At 45.2% G+C, this 20,782-nt stretch overlaps 3 protein-coding genes across 3 annotated transcripts; all 3 read left to right on the forward strand.

Annotated features, from left to right (window-relative positions):
• The first annotated feature begins 3,022 nt into the window (after positions 1-3,022).
• On the forward strand, positions 3,023-13,997 carry LOC127774308 (mitogen-activated protein kinase 9-like). The gene is made up of 16 exons (XM_052300534.1): positions 3,023-3,536; positions 3,628-3,767; positions 4,825-4,952; positions 5,041-5,144; positions 5,371-5,498; positions 5,580-6,126; positions 8,612-8,643; positions 9,463-9,868; positions 10,847-10,974; positions 11,063-11,122; positions 11,604-11,753; positions 11,852-12,007; positions 12,151-12,362; positions 12,488-12,586; positions 13,194-13,363; positions 13,443-13,997. Exons 1-16 carry the CDS (start codon positions 3,374-3,376, stop codon positions 13,889-13,891), a joined length of 3,072 nt encoding a protein of 1,023 aa, XP_052156494.1. The 5' UTR covers positions 3,023-3,373; the 3' UTR covers positions 13,892-13,997.
• Positions 13,998-14,411: 414 nt separating this feature from the next.
• On the forward strand, positions 14,412-16,226 carry LOC127774819 (serine carboxypeptidase-like 50). The gene has a single exon (XM_052301110.1). The coding sequence runs from the start codon at positions 14,620-14,622 to the stop codon at positions 15,958-15,960; it is 1,341 nt and encodes a 446-aa protein (XP_052157070.1). The 5' UTR covers positions 14,412-14,619; the 3' UTR covers positions 15,961-16,226.
• Positions 16,227-18,749: 2,523 nt separating this feature from the next.
• On the forward strand, positions 18,750-20,233 carry LOC127774309 (serine carboxypeptidase-like 50). The gene has a single exon (XM_052300535.1). It carries the CDS (start codon positions 18,750-18,752, stop codon positions 20,103-20,105), a length of 1,356 nt encoding a protein of 451 aa, XP_052156495.1. The 3' UTR covers positions 20,106-20,233.
• The last annotated feature ends 549 nt before the right edge of the window (positions 20,234-20,782 follow it).

The raw sequence follows: 20,782 nt of genomic DNA on the forward strand, positions 1-20,782 counted from the left end.
GTGATCTGAACAGGGGGACACAAGATGTGAGACTTGTGCTTCTGGAAAAAGATCTCTCCATTTATCATCAGCCACTGCTCTATCCAACCTGACTTTTACATTTCTCCAGCCATCTCTTCTATTGTCATATGTATGTGGAACCCATTTGAAGCCTAAATCATGTAATTCACAGTCATATAAGGCATCTCGAAAGTTCTGCATCTGAGTTTCGCAACGTGGGTTTTTTGAAAAGTGCTCGAACTGCCATAGGCTTTCATTAAAATCTCCAATAACCATCCAAGGCAGAGCGGATGACTGTCGAATTGTCCTGAGTAGGGACCACATACGATGTCTATTCTCAACCCGAGGTTCGCCATACACAAAGGTAATATGCCACTGAGGCTCATTAGGGGATAATCGCACATACACATCAATATATCTTTTATTAATATCTTTGACGTCGACTGAAACAGACTCATCCCAAAACAAAGCAAGACCACCACTCATACCTTCACTACTAACACCAACAAAACCTCTAAAGCCCAACTTCCTTCTTAGACGACACATCTTTTCCACCTTTTGTCTAGTTTCACATAAAAAGACTAACTGGGAACCTGCCTTATTGATTAAGGCACGTAAATCTCGAACTGTCGTCGTGTTCCCCAGACCGCGACAGTTCCAAGCTAGGCAACTCATTGCTCCTGGCGAGACCCATTCTTAGGTCCCGCCAGTTTACCAGCAGCCCCGGGGCTGGTAGCTTCCATATCTTCCCCACTAGCATTCATATCCGCTCCCTTTTTAAGTCGCTTCAACGCTCTTGGTGTCACCCCTGGTACGGCTCCTATGTTGGCCTGATCATACTCTAGGACAGCTTGTTTTACCGTCCCCAAGCCCTTAGCAACAGGAGCCGTCAAAGCCTTCCTTTTAGTAGGACTGATACAGTCTGCACTAGAGCTTTCTTCAAGGGACTCTTGGTGAGAATTCAGATTGCGAATTGCTGGGATCATTTCCATTGACGGCAGAGAGGTAGACTCCTCCACAGGCCCGGCTTTGTGCTCACTCCTCTTCTCCGAGGATTTCTGCTCAGAAACAGACAGAAGATTGGCTTTATCAGCTAACTGTGCATCAACCGATTCTTCCCCTTTTCCCTCTTTGGAATCAAACCCATCAAACGCATCAACTCTTGGTGGAGTATCTTCATGGATATTAACTCTCTGCATCTGACCAGCCGAAGAAGAGCTTGCGCTTTCTGCACCTCTGAAGGACAACTTCCTCTGAACCCCATAACTCTGAAAAGCTTTCACTTTACTCACCTTCCTCTCAAAAGGTTTTAAGGGAGAATAGCGAAGTTCAGCAGAAAACATCAGGGGATCTTCCTCATTTGCAAGCCTTTTTTCACACTCCTTATCTGAATGCCCAAGAAACCCACAGAAGAAACAAAAGTGTGGTATCCTCTCATATCTCAGATTAAATCTCCGAATTTCCTCAGCCCCCTTCACCTTGATTTTGATTGTTAACATCCTCTTCAGTGGACGGTTGACTGGGAGATCCACACGGATTCTGAAAAAATCATGTTTATTGCAACCGTCCTCCTGAACATCCACCTCTCGAACCTTGCCTAGTTTACTGCCATAGATTACACCTCTTTCTTTATTCATCATAACAAGGGGAAGATCGTAGATTCTCACCCAAATAGGCACTGTTTCTAATGGTACCATAGAAGGACTCACTAACCCGTTAAAGTCTGCGACTAGCAGTGCATCGCCTCTATGGAGCCACGGCCCCCCCTGAAGAACGAACTTGTGATCTCCTTCTGCACTAAAGGATACTATAAACAGATTATCCTTCAAAGATTTATAACTCATCTCTGCTCGCAGGTGCCAAGCTCTTCGCATATCCTCAAACAATGCTACCTGGTTAGGGAACTTAAGGGAATAGAACCTCGCAAGAACAGTCCATTGACCGGCCTTCTTCACTTCATCCTCTTCCAATTCAATCTCCACTGCATCATCATCTTCAACTGTAGTTTCACCTTGCATGAACGCTGTCGGGCCTTGGCTTGATGAAGTATTCTCATGGTCTCCCCCAGTCAGACTTTTATCCCGTGCTAGATTTTGAGACTTCAGAGCGGAACTTAGTTCCTCCAAGTTTTCAGATTGAACAACCTAGATAGCCAGATCCTCATGGTTCCTCATATTCTTGGACGTCGCCATCGCAGCACCGAGTAGCTTCGGGCGGGTAACTATCGCATTGATAGTCCCTTTGTCGCCCCCACCACCAATAGCTGCCATGGGAAGACTCGCAAGGACTCGGAGGAAGAACCCTAGATTAGAACCTGATCGTGGCGTGTGACGAGATCGAGAATTTTGTGTAATTGCCTCCTTCACTTCTGCAGGTATATATTGCCACATACTAGGAAAACGAAACATAACAGATATTTTCCCCAAAACATCTACTCCGAGTCTATCTATATAAACCTTCGGACCCAAGGATTCTTGTTTACCAAGATCAAACCCCGTTATTTCAAAACAGAATAGCAGATCCAATCTTCATACCATAATTCATAATGGACCATGTTGGAAACCTTTGCAGCACTGATCGTCGATTCCTCCTAGATTGGAAAACAAGGAATCCAAAGGGGAAGGAACGAGGAACAGGATGGGAAGTATGAATACCATGATAAGGAAGGAACGCAGACGAAGGCTCTATAGACGTCCTGAGTAGATCGGAGTAGAACTCCATCCATTTTCTTCTCCCATCGGAGAGAATGGCTGCCGCGCACCAGTCGCCCGGGCGCCGCCAAAACCCTAATCCTAACTTCATGTAAATACTTACTGTAGCGAAGTAACTCTCTTCTTATAATACAACAAAGATAAAGAAATCCAAGGCGTATTACAAAAAAGTTCACAAGTCCTAATAGCCCTAAACTGCAATTAGAGCCAAATGTGCGGGACCAAAGAGCAAAAGGTACATGAACTTCTAGAGCCAGTCCAAACTCCAAAGTGATAGACTGACTAGCTCACACGCTGCTTTGCTCCTGAGCTCACACAATCGCCTTCGTTCTATGGCCCTCATGGATCCACAAATCCCCCTTTCTCCTCCTCCGCATGCTCCATATTTAAATCCCCCACACCCTCCGTCCCTCCATCCGGAGCAGCCACTTCCTTCCTTCCAAAAAGGAAGAGGGGAAAAAAAATCTATAGCCACCAAATTGAGCAAGATTCTCACACGAAACCAATCACAAGCTAGCATTCGTTTAATTTCTTGGCTGCTATTGTCCGGGGAAGAGGTTCTTGGTGTCCAAAGAATTTGCCGGTTCTAGGGAGCTCCAAGTTGCTGTAGCTTCATTTCTTGATTCTTTGGGTTCTTGGATTGGCGGTACTCACTGTGGGAGATGTTGTCTGTGAGCTGCCCGAGAGTGTACATGAGCAGGAAGGCGCTGGATTTCGGTCAGCTGGCCTCCTGCCGGTGCCGTTGGGCTGGCCGGTCCGGCATGCGGGTGGCGCCGAGGCGGCGCATGCCATGTGTTTGTTTCGTGGCCTCACCGAGCCAGCCAGGTTCTTCATCCTGCAGCTCTTGTTCCTATTGGTCTGTTGAGCAGCTGTGTTTTGGAGTGAGCTGAGCTAACGACTTAGCGTATTTGCGCAGGCCTTGCTGCAGTTGATGTGCCAGCAGAGGCGATTTCTAGTGCGACGACAACAACAATGATCCCTGAGCGAATTTCTGTTTCTTCACTTTTGGAGGTTGTCTCCGACGACCTGCTGAAACTCAACAATAATCTGAAATCGGTGAGCTTCTTCTGAAGGCCACATCTTTTGTTTGATTTACTCAGAATTGCGTTAAATAGAGATGCATTCATGTAGGCTATACATTTCTTACTCAATAGTTTCTCTTTCTGTGAATTCGTCTGATACATTATCATGGTTGAAATGAGTTAAGTCTAGTTTTTTTCTCTTCGAATGCGCAAGAGCCTTGCATGCCGATATATTAGCAGAAAAAAACTTTTACAACTCTGACCCGCTGAGCGGTCATGGGGAGAGTCAAGTCTACTTAAGATTTAAGAATCTAATCAGGAAGAAGCTATGATCAGAGTTAACTCATTTCGATTCTTAAACTGGCAGAACCAGCATCTTGATAGCTAGTAAATACTTGGCACTTGTGCCTTATATACCAAAGCCGCCCACAGACTATAGTTCGATCAGTTCAGTATCATGAGTAACAACTTAAGCTACTATGCTTGGTTCATTTAGTTGTAAGGAAAATATGTCAAAACTCTGAAAGGAAAGAAGTAGCATCATTTTCGATTAGCACATGTACTTATGAAGTTGACTGCTGAATGCACGAGAATATAGAGAAGTACCATACAGTTGCCTCCCGTGCATCCCCTAGAAACCATCCTACAGTCTTTATTTGCTGGCCCCATGTTTTGGTGACTTGGACTTAGCATCACCAGGAGTACGCGGACAGATTTTTCTGGCTCTTATTTCCTATATCTGTAGGCTCCATAATACTTTTGAATGGCTCGCGTGTTGTTGAATTGCTAGTTTGCTACTAGTCTTCCTACTCCGACCAAAATATACATATTTTTTGTGGTTCTGCACAACACACGATTCTCCCTCAAAAACTACAACAGTTTCTTGTTTATACTCCATCCACAGATCATCGTTTTTTTGTATAATTAAGAGAGCATACTTCAGAGCATTACATATTGAATACATATATCTTCACTAATTTGCTTCATATAGTGTGTGAGCACTTGAGTAGAGAAAAATTTGCTAGGCTAGTTCTTTGTGTTTTTCCTACCTACCAGGCTACCGCAGCAACTAGCTGACATAATTTTAATAGCTTGTTGGTGCAGAAAATCCAGTTTTAGTTTCTGCGGCAGAACAAATTTTCGGTGCTGGTGGAAAAAGGTTAAGACCAGCATTAGTTTTTCTGGTGTCCAGAGCAACTGCTGAATTAGCTGGTTTGTTGTAAGTTACTCGTGTTGCAGCTCTACTACTTATAATTAGGTGTTTTGCAATTATGCACTCAATCCTTTTGTTTTTTTTTGCAATTCAGGGAGCTTACTACAGAGCATCAACGCCTGGCAGAGATCATAGAGATGATTCACACAGCAAGTTTAATACATGATGATGTCATAGATGATAGTGGCATGAGGAGAGGTACATATCATTCTATTACAAACAAGTCGCTGTCAATAAATATCGCTGTTTCTTTCCTTTTCATTTTGGTTCATAGCCTCTTAGAAACAATTTATACATATTCTTTATGCCTGGCAGAATGTGTGGGTTTCTTTTGCTTTTTGCCTTTTTGGGTGGTTCATGTACTTTGGACATTGGTAAGAACCAATTGACCAATTTATTCTGAAACGCATCTGATTATATTCAGGGAAAGAAACTATTCATCAGCTATATGGAACACGGGTGGCCGTACTTGCTGGTGATTTTATGTTTGCACAATCTTCTTGGTTCCTAGCGAACTTAGAAAACATCGAAGTTATTAAGCTCATCAGCCAGGTAATGAATGAAGAGCAAACTTCCATCTCTTCATTAAGACTGTGCTCCTGCATTGTTTGCTTATAGATGATGTGTTCACAGGTGATCAAGGACTTTGCCAGTGGTGAGATAAAACAAGCATCTACTCTTTTTGACTGCGACGTCACCCTTGATGATTACTTGCTCAAGAGCTATTATAAAACCGCTTCGTTGCTCGCCTCAAGCACAAGATCTGCTGCAATATTCAGTGGTGTAAGCACCACTATATGCGAACAAATGTATGAATACGGCAGGAATCTTGGGCTCTCGTTCCAGGTAGTAGATGATATTCTTGACTTTACCCAATCAGCTGAGCAACTTGGGAAACCAGCAGGGAGTGACTTAGCAAAGGGAAACCTGACAGCTCCAGTCATATTCGCTTTGCAAGATGAACCCAAACTAAGGGAGATAATCGATTCTGAGTTCAGTGAAAGTGATTCATTGGCTACTGCAATCGACTTGGTTCACAGAAGTGGTGGAATAAGAAGGGCGCAGGAGCTTGCAAAGGAGAAAGGTGACTTGGCTCTCCAAAATTTGCAGTGCCTTCCCAAGAGCCAGTTCAGAAGTACCCTTGAGAACGTGGTGAAATATAATCTTCAGAGGATTGACTGATGGATTCACTTGATTCCTCTGAATCACTTGATTTCTCTGAATATAAGATGCTCGCACCCATGTGGGTTAGTAGCTCCCAAAGAAGTTCATCTTGCTAGAATAATGTCGATCTTGGGAAGATGATTACAAGCAACAACTTTTTGTTGTGGATCCACCACCAACATGTATCATAGCATCCTATTTTGCAGTTTATGTAACTACAAGGCAGATAAAGGAACTAAGGAAGCATAGTGTATATTTCATAGTAGTTTCAGCTTCTTGATACACGAAATAGTATTTTTTTTCCCCCTCCCCTTTCTGCCATTTCATTTGTCATTGGAGAACGACTATGAATTAATTAACATGATTATACTTTATAGCCAGCACACTGCGAGTCACATGGGCACCTATCGATTATTGGAAAACAGCATTTAGATTCTGGAATAACGTGATACTGCTACAAGATTCCATCATGGCTCCGTCTGTGCACTTGAATGGTACTGTAAGCCTGTAATCAGTGATCGCTATCACTAATTTTCAGAGCATGGACAGTGTCCTGGAACAACTTGTGATGACGCTAGTCAATGGACACATCTAATGCGATATGAATAGCGAGATGGACATTGTAACGCACAGAAACTCTCCCATCATGCAGGAGTTCACTACTAGTGTCAAAGCATGTTTTACTTGTTAATTAATTGTGGCAGAGGAGGCACCGTGTGTGTCGGTGCGTGCCGTAAGATCGATGGACGCGTCTCCTGTAATCCTAACATGTGATGTGGAGCTGTCGCTTTGTAGTACATCTTATTAAAAGATTAGGCTGCTTGATGCAGGAAGGAAGGTGATGTTTTTTTGGCAGGTAGGCAATGAAGAACAATTTTCTTTTACATTACAAAAGGCTACAGTCTGATTGCAAAAGGCAAGCTGTGACTTCAAGGCAAACTGGTTAGTTCACATCTCAATTCCGTCAGAAAATGCCTGCCACCTAAACCACACAGTCCCCGTGCTAAAAGGCACACATTACCAACCTGACCTACATCCATCACCAGATTAACAAAAACCAATACTGCTGGACTGCTGGTTACTACCATAACAAAAGGAAAATGAGGAAAAAAAAAATGAAATCTAGATGGTTGGTCCATTAAGTTCATAGAAAGTTACCTTTGAGTTCCCAGATGACTACTCACCCTTAATGATGTTGAGAAATATTTGATACGAAAAGGTGACAAAGTCACACCGATTAATTATCAAATAAGAGTCATTCTTAGAGATCTCTCGAATTATACATAAATTTCTTTTTTAAATGATATTATAGTATAAGATTCTTCAATTCTAAATATATACGGCTCAAGATCCGAGCACGTGAAGCTCCATCTCTACATGCTCATGAGCATCCCATACTATTCCCATACTATTTAAGTTATGGTTTTCTCTCTCAAAAAATATGGGTGGAAATGAGACGGATATTTTTCACCCGTCCGCCGATCTGAGGCTCATGAAAAATATGAAAAATATATAGGAGAGAAAATAAATATCGGTTACTATTCGTGTTCGGATTCAAACCCACTAAAAATATATGAGTTAGAATATAGAAAGAGTTGTATCCATCTGTATGTCTCTGATTATCAAACATGTTAATGAAAAGATTAATTAATGATTATTTTATGGGCTCACAAATAATATTACACATTTTTTCCTTATATATATATTATTGAACTTTTTTAACACTTTAATTGAATTGTATCCCTTACTTTCATATTTATTTATGGATTAGGGACACAACTAGATATCCGTTTTGAATCTAATTTTGAGAAAGAAAAATTTTGGTACATGATGAGTGATATATTGTCGGCACTAGCTGCACCCGCACCCGGGTCTGACTTGGAAGAAAAATACGAAATATGATACATGAATAATATGTTTTTACTGTACTCCACCCAATTTCACACTTAAAAAAAAAGTAAAAAAACTGTAATAAAAGGAGGGTGTGGGAGGTTGATACGTTCCAAAGAAGGATGGCCGTCAAGATGCGGATCGGACGGCGAAGAGCAATCCAGCAGGGTATTGCTGAGGTCCGCATCCCACCCGCCGCATGTGGCCCGGAGCGCACATACAAAGCCATCCTTGCAGTATTTGATTTACGGCACCACGAATCCACACACACCATCTCTCGCGAAATTAATCCGCTCCCCTCCTTTTGATTTCGAGCCTTTCCCCCCGTTACTCCTCTCCTCCTCTTCCTCTTTCCCCTTCCTCTCTCTCGTGCTCCTCTCAGGCGGACGCCGCGAGATCGGGAGGAGGCGGACGCGGCGGGAGAGGCCATCGGCCATCGCCATCGCCCTCACCATCACCGACCGCGCGCCGGCAGCGGCGGTGCTCGCGACTCGCGCGGTGTGGATTTGTGGGGGGCAGGGGGGATTCGAGTGGCGGCGCGTTTGGGGTTGTCGCGAGGCGGATTCGAGGGGGGCGCTGTGGGAGTTGGTCTGGGGGGAGAGATCTGTAAGGGAGCGGAATGCAGCAGGAGCAGCGGAAGAAGGTGGGTTTCCCGGGGTCCGGCGATCTCTCGCCCCTCTTCCCCCCCTCGTGTTTCTCTGTGTAGCTCTCTGGAACGTATATGGGTGCCCGTTGATGTTGGTGCGATGCGCGAATCGCCTCGGTGTCCTTCGATGTTTTTGTCTTGTTATTTTGTTCTTTATAAGTTGTGGATTGTCTAATGGCGTTCTGGTGTTGCTGTTCATTTCAGTTCTAGCGCGCGATTTGCAAATAGGCTAGTTTTTTAACTCCCCATCGCCATTTTTACAGAAACTTTTTTGAGATTTTTTTTTTACTTTTTTTTACATGTTCTAATGGATTTAGTTATTGCGTTGTTCATCATGGACGAAATGTGCGATCTAGCTAGCAATCTGGAGTATGTGGTTGAAAAGGCCAAATGCGATGTGCACCGAACGGTGAGTTACGAACAGCTCATCCTTCACATGCCAAAGTTGACCATTACCGTGTCGCTGCGAGATGCTTCTGCGCCGAACTAAACAACGCCGCATGCTGCTGCTTTGCCCTGTCGGTGGGAAAAAGCTTTTCCCTTACCTCGTGTACTCGTGTGGGGCTCCCGGCTTCGGTAATGCCCACAAGCAAACCCATCTCGGTGGTAAAACGAAAACAACAGTTCGTTGCTGTGTCCATGATTTAATGCTGGTGGAAGATGGAAGCTTCTTAATGTTCGGTTTCGAATTGCAATAATTTTGTGACCTCAACAATATGGTGCCGTTTTGTTTATGAGATTGATTATATGAAGTTCATTGCAATCTTCAGTGATGGGCTGTTGATTCGGTGTGTGAAATTTCTTTTTTTTTTTCAGAGCTCTGCGGAGGAGTTTTTTACAGAGTATGGTGATGCGAACCGGTACAGGATCCAAGAAGTCATTGGTAAGGGAAGCTATGGGGTTGTGTGCTCTGCCATTGATTTGCACACTAGACAGAAGGTGGCGATCAAGAAGGTGCACAATATTTTTGAGCATGTCTCGGATGCTGCGCGTATTCTCCGTGAGATCAAGCTTCTGAGACTCCTAAGGCATCCGGACATTGTTGAGATCAAGCACATTATGCTACCTCCGTCAAGAAGGGACTTCAAAGATATTTATGTTGTTTTTGAGCTTATGGAATCTGATCTCCACCAAGTTATAAAGGCTAATGATGACTTAACAAAAGAGCACTACCAATTTTTCCTTTATCAATTACTCCGGGCCCTCAAATACATTCATACTGGTAGGAAACATTAACTCCTTCAGCTCTAGTTCCATTTCCCCCTTTTAGATAGTGTGCATCTGTAGTCTGTATATTAGTTACCCCCTTTGATCTCATTTCACAATGCAGCATTCTGTGGTTAGTCTTATATGTATTGCATATTCATTGCATAGAGGGAAGTCACCTACTCATCATGCCCTTCAACCACTCTCCCCATGTGTTTGTGCTTCAGTATAATTATAAAAGAAAGTGAAGTAATGGGGTAGTTATGGCTTCCTCGGTGACCATGTCTAGATAATCTACAGTGAATGTGAGAATATTTTTATTTACCAAAGGTTGCTTGGAGTGCAGTCAATCAAATGCAGATAATAAATCACCATATTTTTGCAAACCAATTTAGCAGCAGGGGCTTTCCCCTTTATGATGTAAAACCAAGTTAACCAATGGGTTTGTGTATGATTTCTGTAGATTATAATTTTACCTATTATTAATCTGGTTCCTTGCTTTGTGCTAGCTGGTCCAACCATGATACCTGTCACTATCCCTCTATATTTTAATATGTCCACTTAACATATCCATTTACATATCAGTCTGCGTCCTTTTAGTTTGTTCAAACTAGTAGCTTTCTTTTAGCCCACACGCCTTCTAAAATTACCATGAAAGTAAATTATACTTAATTGTAACAGTCAAGGTATAAGACCTGACTGTAAGTTCATGGAAGCTTTGTGACTTATTTAGCACTCTTGTCATTTTCCTCATTACTTTTATGTAGTATCTACTCTGATAAGGACACAGTCTGATTGCTTGAGGGGATTCTTGTCCAATAATTGTCATAGGTATTGGCTTGCCACTGGCCACTGCTAAAAACACATCAACCATGCCCTGTTGTTTTTCTACCTTATTGACACCCTGTGTAAAATCTTATGACTCAATTGCATATTATTCTTTTATTTTTCTATTGCCATAATGTGTGCTAACACTGAGTTTATATAACTGTAGCTAGTGTTTATCACCGTGATCTGAAGCCCAAGAACATTTTAGCAAATTCTAACTGCAAACTGAAAATATGTGATTTCGGACTAGCACGAGTTGCATTCAATGATACCCCAACAACTGTCTTCTGGACGGTATGTTAGTACGAAGCACAAACCCAACACCAACTGATTTGGTTGAAGTACCACCATGATTTATGGACATAACACGTATGCTCTGCAGGATTATGTAGCAACAAGATGGTACAGGGCTCCAGAGCTCTGTGGATCCTTCTTCTCAAAGGTGAGCTTTGCAGTTCATGCATATGTTTATCCTGACAGAAATACAATGTGCTTGTTAGACTTGACGATGTCATATTATGTTTTATTTGGTATTTTCTCTTTTATATGTTTTTATAAAGCATATACAATTCATCTTTGTGTTTCTTTGATACTGTTTATCCATTTTTGCTAGATTTATATCCGTTCAATCTTGTTCTGATATCATTTTTTTGTTCTGTTTTGTATTTTAATTCAAGGACTTATTATTATTTCCCATCAATTCCATGTTTTACGCAAATATGGACCAATATCCTGCTGAATAGCAACGTTTACAACAATTCAGATTACTGTAAAAAAAAAGCAACTTAGAACAGTACAAGCTTTTTTAAAAAAAATTCACATGCCTGGTGAACTAATGTGCTGCTTTTATGCTTATCATAATTTTTCAAGGGTGTGGTTATATGCAGCATCTTAATGGGTTTTGCATTATCATTTCACTGCAGTATACACCAGCTATTGACATTTGGAGCATTGGGTGCATCTTTGCTGAGGTGTTGACAGGGAAGCCTTTGTTTCCTGGTAAAAATGTTGTCCATCAGTTAGACTTGATGACTGATCTTCTAGGAACACCTTCCATGGATACAATTTCCCGGGTATGATAATACTGTTAGGTAAAAGTTTTTTGTAGGTCCTCCTGGGAGGAGACTTCAGTGACCCCCAACATTTGGCTTATTGTTCTCTTCCTTTCCAGGTTCGGAATGAGAAAGCAAGACGGTACTTGAGCAGCATGAGAAAGAAAGATCCAGTCCCCTTCTCTCAAAAGTTTCCTAATGCAGATCCTTTGGCACTAAAACTCTTGCAACGGTTATTAGCCTTTGATCCAAAGGACCGTCCAACTGCTGAAGAGGTAACTGTTTGGTGTCTTTTGTCACTGTGATAAACTGATATGTCAATTTCTTTTATATGTTAAGATTTTGCTTGCAACTTTAGTTTGGTATGTGAAGTATTTTGTATTGTTGTGGCATTCTCCTGATACTTAAAACTTGTCAGGCATTGACTGATCCATACTTTAAAGGCCTTTCCAAGATTGATAGAGAACCATCATGCCAGCCAATCAGAAAACTGGAGTTTGAATTTGAGCAGAAAAAATTGTCTAAGGAAGATATAAGGGAGCTGATATTCCAGGAGATATTGGAATATCATCCACAATTGCAGAAGAACTACAGAAATGGAACAGAGAGAGCAACCTTTCTCTACCCAAGGTTTTAGCTTTTCTGTATTTGCACACGTATGGTGCTTTTGCACATGCATGTACCATGTATTTATACGTTTCTTTTAATGTATCAAGTCTCATTGACGGTGATAACTTGTCGTCATGATTATACAGTGCGGTTGATCAGTTTAAGAAGCAGTTCTCTAATCTTGAAGAAAGCAATGGAAGTGGCTCAGCAATTCCAATGGAAAGAAAACATGCATCGCTTCCTAGGTAATATGGCATCAAATTCTGATCTCGTGTTTTTTTTTTTTTTTTGAGGCGTGCTTTGAAGGTCATCTCAAGATTTCTCAATATCAAGGCAACCTTGGTGCCAAATGATGAAAGAAACATCTAGATCAGGCCAGGGGTTCCTTGTCCAGATGGCAAACTGGGTTATATAAAACTTTGGACTGAAGTAACTGGGGCTCACATGAGTTCAAAGAAAACAGCTGCTTTATTCCTGAAGTGTGTCAAAATCTTGTGCATGGTCTTGCACCAAGCACAGGGATGGAGATTTCTCTAGGAATTTGTGGTTCTGTCAATGTTGTAGAGTTGGCGCATATAACTGCTATCTAGATGGCCAAATTCTCCGTTTGACTTGGTATATGATATGATGAAGAAAGGAACTCGCACGTTAGTTAGAGTCATGTTACAAAAGAATCTTGCAGTCTAGATATTTTGACATTAGACGAGAATTGATTAGCATGCATTCATAATGTTATACCCTGTTTCCGCACTTACGTATTCTTCGTTTTGTCTGGCCTTCTGTCATATGATTTATCATTTGATTTAGTTAAACCTTGAGTTTTTTTGCTAATCTACATCTACATTTTGTAAGGTCTACTACTGTTCACTCTACTCCAATTCCTCCCAAGGAACAACCTCTTGCGGCCTCATTGAAGAGCAGCAGGCCTGTCTCTGATGAACCTTGTAAAAACCCCTGGGTCATGGGAGGATTTTCTGGAAATATTCCCACTTCTTCTCAGGTTTCACAAGTGGCAAAACCAGGTGCACTTGTGTTTCATTTATTAATACTAGTATATCTACATGTTCTGTTTATATTTCTAATATATTTCCTTCTTAACAGTGGCACCAGGGAGACCTGTTGGGTCAGTATTTCCTTATGAGACTGGAAGCACCAATGATCCTTATGGTCCAAGGGGACCAGTGATGAGTTCAGGGTATCCTCCCCAGCAACAAATCTCACAAGCATATGGTTATCATCAAGTGCCTGCAAGGATGAACTGTATTGAACAATCACAAGCCATGGATGCTTATAAAATGCATTCACAGTCACAGACGCAGGCCTATGCTTATCCGAACAGCAAAGTCACGGCTGATGTTGCTCTGGACATGAGAGGATCCACGTTCCATCATTCAGCAGGATCAAAGAACGGCTCGTTAGATAGAATGGTAACACAGACTGACATATACACAAGATCTCTTAACGGCATTGTTGCTGCCGCGACTTCGGCAGGCGTTGGTACTAACAGAAAGGTTGGTGCTGTACCCATCAGCACCTCAAGGATGTATTAGTAGTGGCTAACAGCCTAAATTGATTGGCATATATTGGATTTCGTTGCTGGATTGGCTCCTAATTATTTACCAGCCACCAGTAATAAACGGAGAAGTTTGCCTGGAAGATGGTCAGATGGATGAGGACGACTATTAGAGGTGATTCAGTTTGACCTCTTCCACCTGTTGTTTCACCTGATCAGCTAGGTACAATTGTCTTTCTTCGCTGTGCACCAGACAAACAACAGAGATGTACCCAGCGACATACTCTTTCTTGCTAAATTACAAATACTACATCACACAGGTCAGCAGAAATTTCACTCTTCCACCTTGCTACTTGTAGTCATTACTAGTAGAGACTAGAACAACAGAGATGTTTACGCGCAAAGCAAGTACGTTCTCCTCACAGCTGAAGACATCTGGCTTCAATGTTTACAGCACGTGACGCCGTGATTTGGGACGACTACTTTTTGACAAGTCGATGATAATTGAAGTCTATGCGTTTGAAACGTCTGTTCAAGGTATGCTTCCGAGAATTTCTACCGGAGCATACTTACGTACACAATTTTTTAATTAAGACCACCAATTGCCAACCTATTTAAGGCTCTCCGAATGCCTCCATTTCCCAAGCACACCGGCTCGATCAGCTGCCAACACTAATCGAAACCTCCTTGCAAAATTGCAAATTTGCAATACATCCCTCAGCCGATAAGCCACGTTGAGCCCGCGACAGCCGACGCGGGCGCGCCATGGCAGTGGCACCTCCTTCGCCGCTGTCCCTCGTCTTCGTCGTCCTCGCGGCCGTCTCGCTCTCGGCCTCGGCGGCCGCCGCACCGGCGTCGGTATTGCCCAGAGGAGCCATCCCGACCAAGTCGGGCTACCTCCCCATCCCGCCGGCGAACGCTTCGCTCTACTTCGCCTTCTACGAGGCCACCGAGCCGGTGACACCGCCCGCCACCACGCCGCTTCTCGTCTGGCTGGAGGGCGGCCCCGGCTGCTCCGGCTTCCTCAGCAACTTCCTCCAGATCGGCCCTTACCTTCTCGCCGGCGGCTCGCTGTCTCCCAACCCCTTCGCGTGGAACCGCCGCTTTGGTCTCCTCTTCATCGACAGCCCGCTCGGCACCGGCTTCAGCGTCGCGCCTTCCCCCGCCGCCATCCCCACCAACCAGTCCGTCGTCGCCGACCACGTCCTCGTTGCGCTCCAGTCCTTCTACTCCCTCGAGCCGAGCTTCCGTGCCCGCCCTCTGTACCTCACCGGCGAGAGCTACGCCGGCAAGACCATCCCCGCGGCCGGCGCGCTCATAGTAGCAACAAACCCGACGTTGCCGGAGCAGAAGAGGATTAACCTGCGCGGCGTGGCCATCGGCAACGGGATGACGCACCCGGTCACGCAGGTGACCACGCACGCGGACATCGCCTACTTCATGGGGCTCATCAACGGGAAGCAGAAGCGGGAGGTGGAGGCGATGCAGGCGAGGGCGGTGGAGCTGATCAAGGCGGAGAGGTGGAGCGAGGCGTACGTCGCGCGGGAGGGCCTTCTGAAGTGGATGGAGAACGCCTCCGGTGTGCCGTCGCTGTTCGACGTGGAGGTGACGACGTCGCTGGAGGCGGAGGCCGCGGCGCTCGCGCCGCTGCTGAACGGCGCCGAGGCGAAGGCGGCGCTGGGCGCGCGGGGCGACGCGGAGTGGAAGATGTGCAGCGCGGCGGTGGGCGCGGCGCAGCACGAGGACGTGATGAAGAGCGTGAAGCCGGAGGTGGAGGCGCTGCTGCGGCGTGGGACGACGCCGACGCGCGTGCTGCTGTACGGCGGGATCCGCGACGTGAAGGACGGGCCGGTGTCCACGGAGGCGTGGGTTCGGGAGCTGGAGTGGGACGGCCTCGCCGCGTTCCAGGACGCCGACCGCGCCGTGTGGCGACACCGAGGCGGCGAGCTCGCCGGGAGCGTGCAGCGCCACGGCGCGCTCGTGAACGTTGCGGTGTATGGCGCGGGGCACTTCGTGCCGTTTTCTCAAGGGCGCGCGGCGCAGGAGATGATCGAGGATTGGGTGTTCGGCAAGGGATTGTTCGGCGCCAGCGGCGGGAAGGCGTAAGGCAAAATGTTTCTTCGTTTATAGTAGGGAGTATTTTCTCCGTTTCATAATGTAAGACTTTCTAGCATTGCTCTAGATACACATATATATCTAGATTTATTAATATTTATATGAATATTAATAATTCTATAAAGTGTTACATTATGAAACGGAGAGAGTATGTAGTTAGTCCGCTGCCACGGCCGTACACACGGTATTGTGCTCTGTAGTTTATACGTAGATCATTTCAGCACCTATGATAAATAAATAAATAAATAAAAATTTTGGATCAATGCGCCTTGCCTCTTTCCATCGTTCCTTGGTGTAGTATACATGCTAGATCATTTCAGCTCACAAAGTTCATCCCCAAGTCCGCGCTTGGAACTGGATGCCATGTAGGATCTCGGCAGCAATGTCTTCTCGGCGTAACAAAACTGGTTTTAGTAGTTGGATGAGTCGATATACTCACTTGAGGATAAATTAGAGTCAACCTACAGTGGGAGCTAGTAGAATTACAGTTTTTCCTTGTCAGAATGGTTTTGAAAAGGACCTAAGTGCCAACGAATCTCAAAATCCCTCATTGAGGCCCAAAAATCTAATCCCAAAATTTCTATCCAAATTCTAACCTCGAAGGTTGAATTTCACAATTCGAATTTTTCCACCGAAATTATTCACTAAATATATATCTCCTTGGATCCAATGCCAAGTCCATCAGATTTTTCCTTCCAAAATTTACCAAAGATTGCCTGATATCAAATAATCCAGTTTGAATTGAAACCAATTCCAAAATAATTAAATTTCTTTCACAAACTCTCCCATGCAAATTCCCAACTGTTACTGTCCAAACGGGCTACCCTATCCTCCTTTCTTCCTCCCGGCCCGCATGGACTCCTCCCTCCCTCCCATTTCTCTCCTTAATCATAGAGGTTAATAATCCTTATAAATTCAAGATTGACACATTCATTTTTTTTCTTTATTTGATTAGCCGATTCATCAACCAAATATACTTTAAAAAAGACTAGGCACGTGAGTTCTAGATATAGTTGGCCAAATGGGCCGCCCGGCACGGCACGACCCATGCCCGATCGTGTTTGGGCCGAGGTTAGTCGGGCCAACACGGCCCGACCGACACGCCGGGCTGTGCTGTGCTAGCCCACGAGCTACATACACGGCCCAATACGACTCAAGCTGTGCCGGGCCAGCCCGAAGGCACGACAGCCCATCGTACTTCTCCACATAATAAGTCTATTTTTTCATCCCTCAACTCAACGGTTGTGTCGTATAGCTGGAAATAAGTCTATTTTGTATTAATCTACTCTTTGGGCCTTGCCTTATATGGTTATTTAAGTCTATTTTGCATCCCTATACTATTTTTCTTCGATCGTGGCCGTGTCGGGTCAGCCCACCGTGCCGTCGGGCCGAGCCAAAATGGCGTGCCTTGGGTCGGGCCACGGGCCTCGGGCCATATGACCATCTATAGTTCTAGAAGTCTCCCGATTGCTACAAATGGATTCCACTTTCATTGATGAGCTCCTGATTGGTCAAATAGAAATCCTTCTATGTGATATGACACTATATTTTTTAGAGTAAATTTCAGAAAACTACAACTTTAATGACAAAACTATTAGTTTGCTGCAACATTAGCGACATATTTCAGTTTGCTACAACAATAGCATAAGAAATTACCACAAAACTGTAACTTTTATAATAGCATGAGTAAAAGTTGCAGTTTTTTAAAATTTACTCTATTTTTTACAAGGTACATTTGATGGACCTTGTTGTTATCTCTGGCTTTTAATAAATGATGTTGCTGACTTTTAAAATAACGTTTGCAAAGAAGAAAGATCTCCTTTGAACCCCGCATCGAATTTATCTCCGATTTGTAATGCAAACACTCTATTCAAATTTTAATATAAAATCAGCCTTCGTTCCACAGTTGAGTGATATATCACATGTTAATACATCTTCTCAATTTTTTTTATAACCATTTAAGTAACATGCAAACAACGAGGGGATATCTCCACGAGGGATCAAAATAGTTTCCCCCTAGACTTACATAAGTATAATACATAGATTTTATCTTAGGGTTACAGAAGTACATGTACAAAATTAAGTTCTAATAAGTATGTTATAAAACAAGAGAGAAAATTGAAAATTTTCAAAGAAATAAAATATATTTGTCAAATTAAAGGTCATTTTAAATGTATAGTTATTGCAGGAATCTAACGGAGATTGAATATACTAATCCTATAAAAATTATGCAAAGTTTTTATATCAGTAAACAATATGTATGGGTCACAAAGAGTATGTGTTGCTAATGACTAGTAGTGATTCAGTTTAGGCTCTTGACATTTTTTTTTTTTTTGCGGGGCTTGACATCTGTTGTTTGACCTGACCAAATAAGAAATTAAGAAATGCTGCTCTCCTCTGACCAGGAAACGGAGAACATATGTTCTGTCCATATATGTATGGCCTTCTTTGATCTGTCACGCGCAAAACAGCCGCGTTTTGGCTCACTAGTCACTTGTTTGACTTGCTGTGGGTAACGATGTCAGCTTGGAACAAATACTCAATTGACTACTTGATGATAATGTACTTTAGCTTCAAACATTTGTATTTCCTTACATATATCACATCAGGTACACTTCCAAGAACTTGTACCTGAGAAAATTCTCAGCTATTACACGACAATACACGCTTCGGAGAATTTTCGACAATACACATACTCCTACTTAAGGCTTTGTGTGTGTGACAGTGCCATTCTCAAGCACAACTGAACTGCCCATAGGTACAAATCATTCCATTCAGCCATGGCACCTCCTTCCCGGCCGTTTTACCTCGTGCACGTCGTAATATTTGTGGCCGTCTCACTCTCGGTCACGGCTGCCACTGCCACCGCGGCGGCGGTATTGCCCAGAGGAGCCCTGCCGACCAAGTCGGGCTACCTCCCCATCCCACCGGCGGCGAACGCTTCGCTCTACTTCGCCTTCTACGAGGCAACCGAGCCGGTGACACCGCCGGCCACGACGCCGCTTCTCGTCTGGCTGGAGGGCGGCCCCGGCTGCTCCGGCTTCCTCAGCAACTTCCTCCAGATCGGCCCTTACCTTTTCGCCGGCGGCTCACTGTCTCCCAACCCCTTCGCGTGGAACCGCCGCTTTGGTCTCCTCTTCATCGACAGCCCGCTCGGCACCGGCTTCAGCGTCGCGCCTTCCCCCGCCGCCATCCCCACCAACCAGTCCGTCGTTGCCGACCACGTCCTCGCCGCGCTCCAGTCGTTTCTCTCTCTCGAACCGAGCTTCCGTGCCCGCCCTCTGTACCTCACCGGCGAGAGCTACGCCGGCAAGACCATCCCCGCGGCCGGCGCGCTCATAGTAGCAACAAACCCGACGTTGCCGGAGCAGAAGAGGATTAACCTGCGCGGCGTGGCCATCGGCAACGGCATGACGCACCCCGTCGCGGAGGTGACGACGCACGCGGACATCGCCTACTTCATGGGCCTGATCAACGCGAAGCAGAAGCGCGCGGCCGAGGCGATGCAGGCGGAGGCGGTGGCGCTGACGAGGGAGGAGAGGTGGCGCGAGGCGTCCGCCGCGCGTGCGCGGCTGATGTCGTGGCTGGAGAACGCCACGGGCGTCGTGACGCTGCTCGACGTGGAAGTTCAGCAGTCGGTGGCGGTGATGGCCGCGGGGCTCGCGGACTTCCTCAGCACCGCCGAGGTGAAGGCGGCGGTGGGCGCCCGCCCCGACGTCGCGTGGGAGGCGTGCTCCGCGGCGGTGGGCGCGGCGCAGGAGGAGGACGTGATGAAGAGCGCGAAGCGTGACGTGGAGGCGCTGCTGCGCCGCGGGGCGTCGCCGACGGCGACGGCGACGCCGACCCGCGTGCTGCTGTACGAGGGGATCCGCGACGTGGGGAACGGGCCGGTGTGCGCGGAGGCGTGGCTGCGGGAGCTGGAGTGGGACGGCCTCGCCGCGTTCCAGGACGCCGGCCGCGCCGTGTGGCGAAGCGGAGGCGGGCTCGCCGGGTACGTGCAGCGCCATGGCGCGCTCGTGCATGTGGCCGTGTATGGTGCCGGGCACTTCGTGCCGTATTCTCAGGGGCGCGTGGCGCAGGAGATGATCGAGGATTGGGTGTTCAGAAAGGGATTATTCAGCGCGGCCACCGTCTAGAACCTGAACATCATTTCAAGGCATATATAAGTAAATAAATAAATAATAAACGGGCTAGCTATATTTGTGAAATTAGATTTGAAAATATACTTTTTATTTATTTTTTCACGAATATTCCGGATGCAAAATTTTTGACGAAAATATATCGTTGATCTCGTACAACCATTATACGAAAATAACATAGGCGAGATGTCGCAGACGGTGTCACGCCAGGAAAGTGCGAGACCGCGCAGGCGAAAGTCGTTGAAACAATCAGCGACAGTGTCAACCGGCTCAATTTATTTAGTGATTAAGTACATAATTAACTATTAACTAATAATAATTAGTGATTTATTAATAATTAATTAATCGCTAATTAGGATAGTTAATCACTAATTGATTCGGTGGCAGTCAGGTATCGAAAAATTTTTGAAAATATCCGTTTTTTATTAATAATTTGCGTTTATATACATACATGTAGTGAATTTGCGAAAATATACCTAACACGCGACGCCGGGATGCGGGAGCGACGGGCAAGCGCAGGTTGGATGTGCGGGACCGGAGGCTCGAGCGGTCGCGCAGGTTGGGGTAGACAGCGTCGGTCCCGCGGCTCAGACAAACGGCACCGGCGCGCTCCCGCGGAACAGGAGAGGGCCACGCGGTACCGGCTCGGTTCCGCAGAACCGAAGCGCGGCACC

This window comes from Oryza glaberrima, chromosome 5, assembly GCF_000147395.1.
Source record: "Oryza glaberrima chromosome 5, OglaRS2, whole genome shotgun sequence".
In the NCBI taxonomy this organism is placed as follows: Eukaryota; Viridiplantae; Streptophyta; class Magnoliopsida; order Poales; family Poaceae; genus Oryza; species Oryza glaberrima.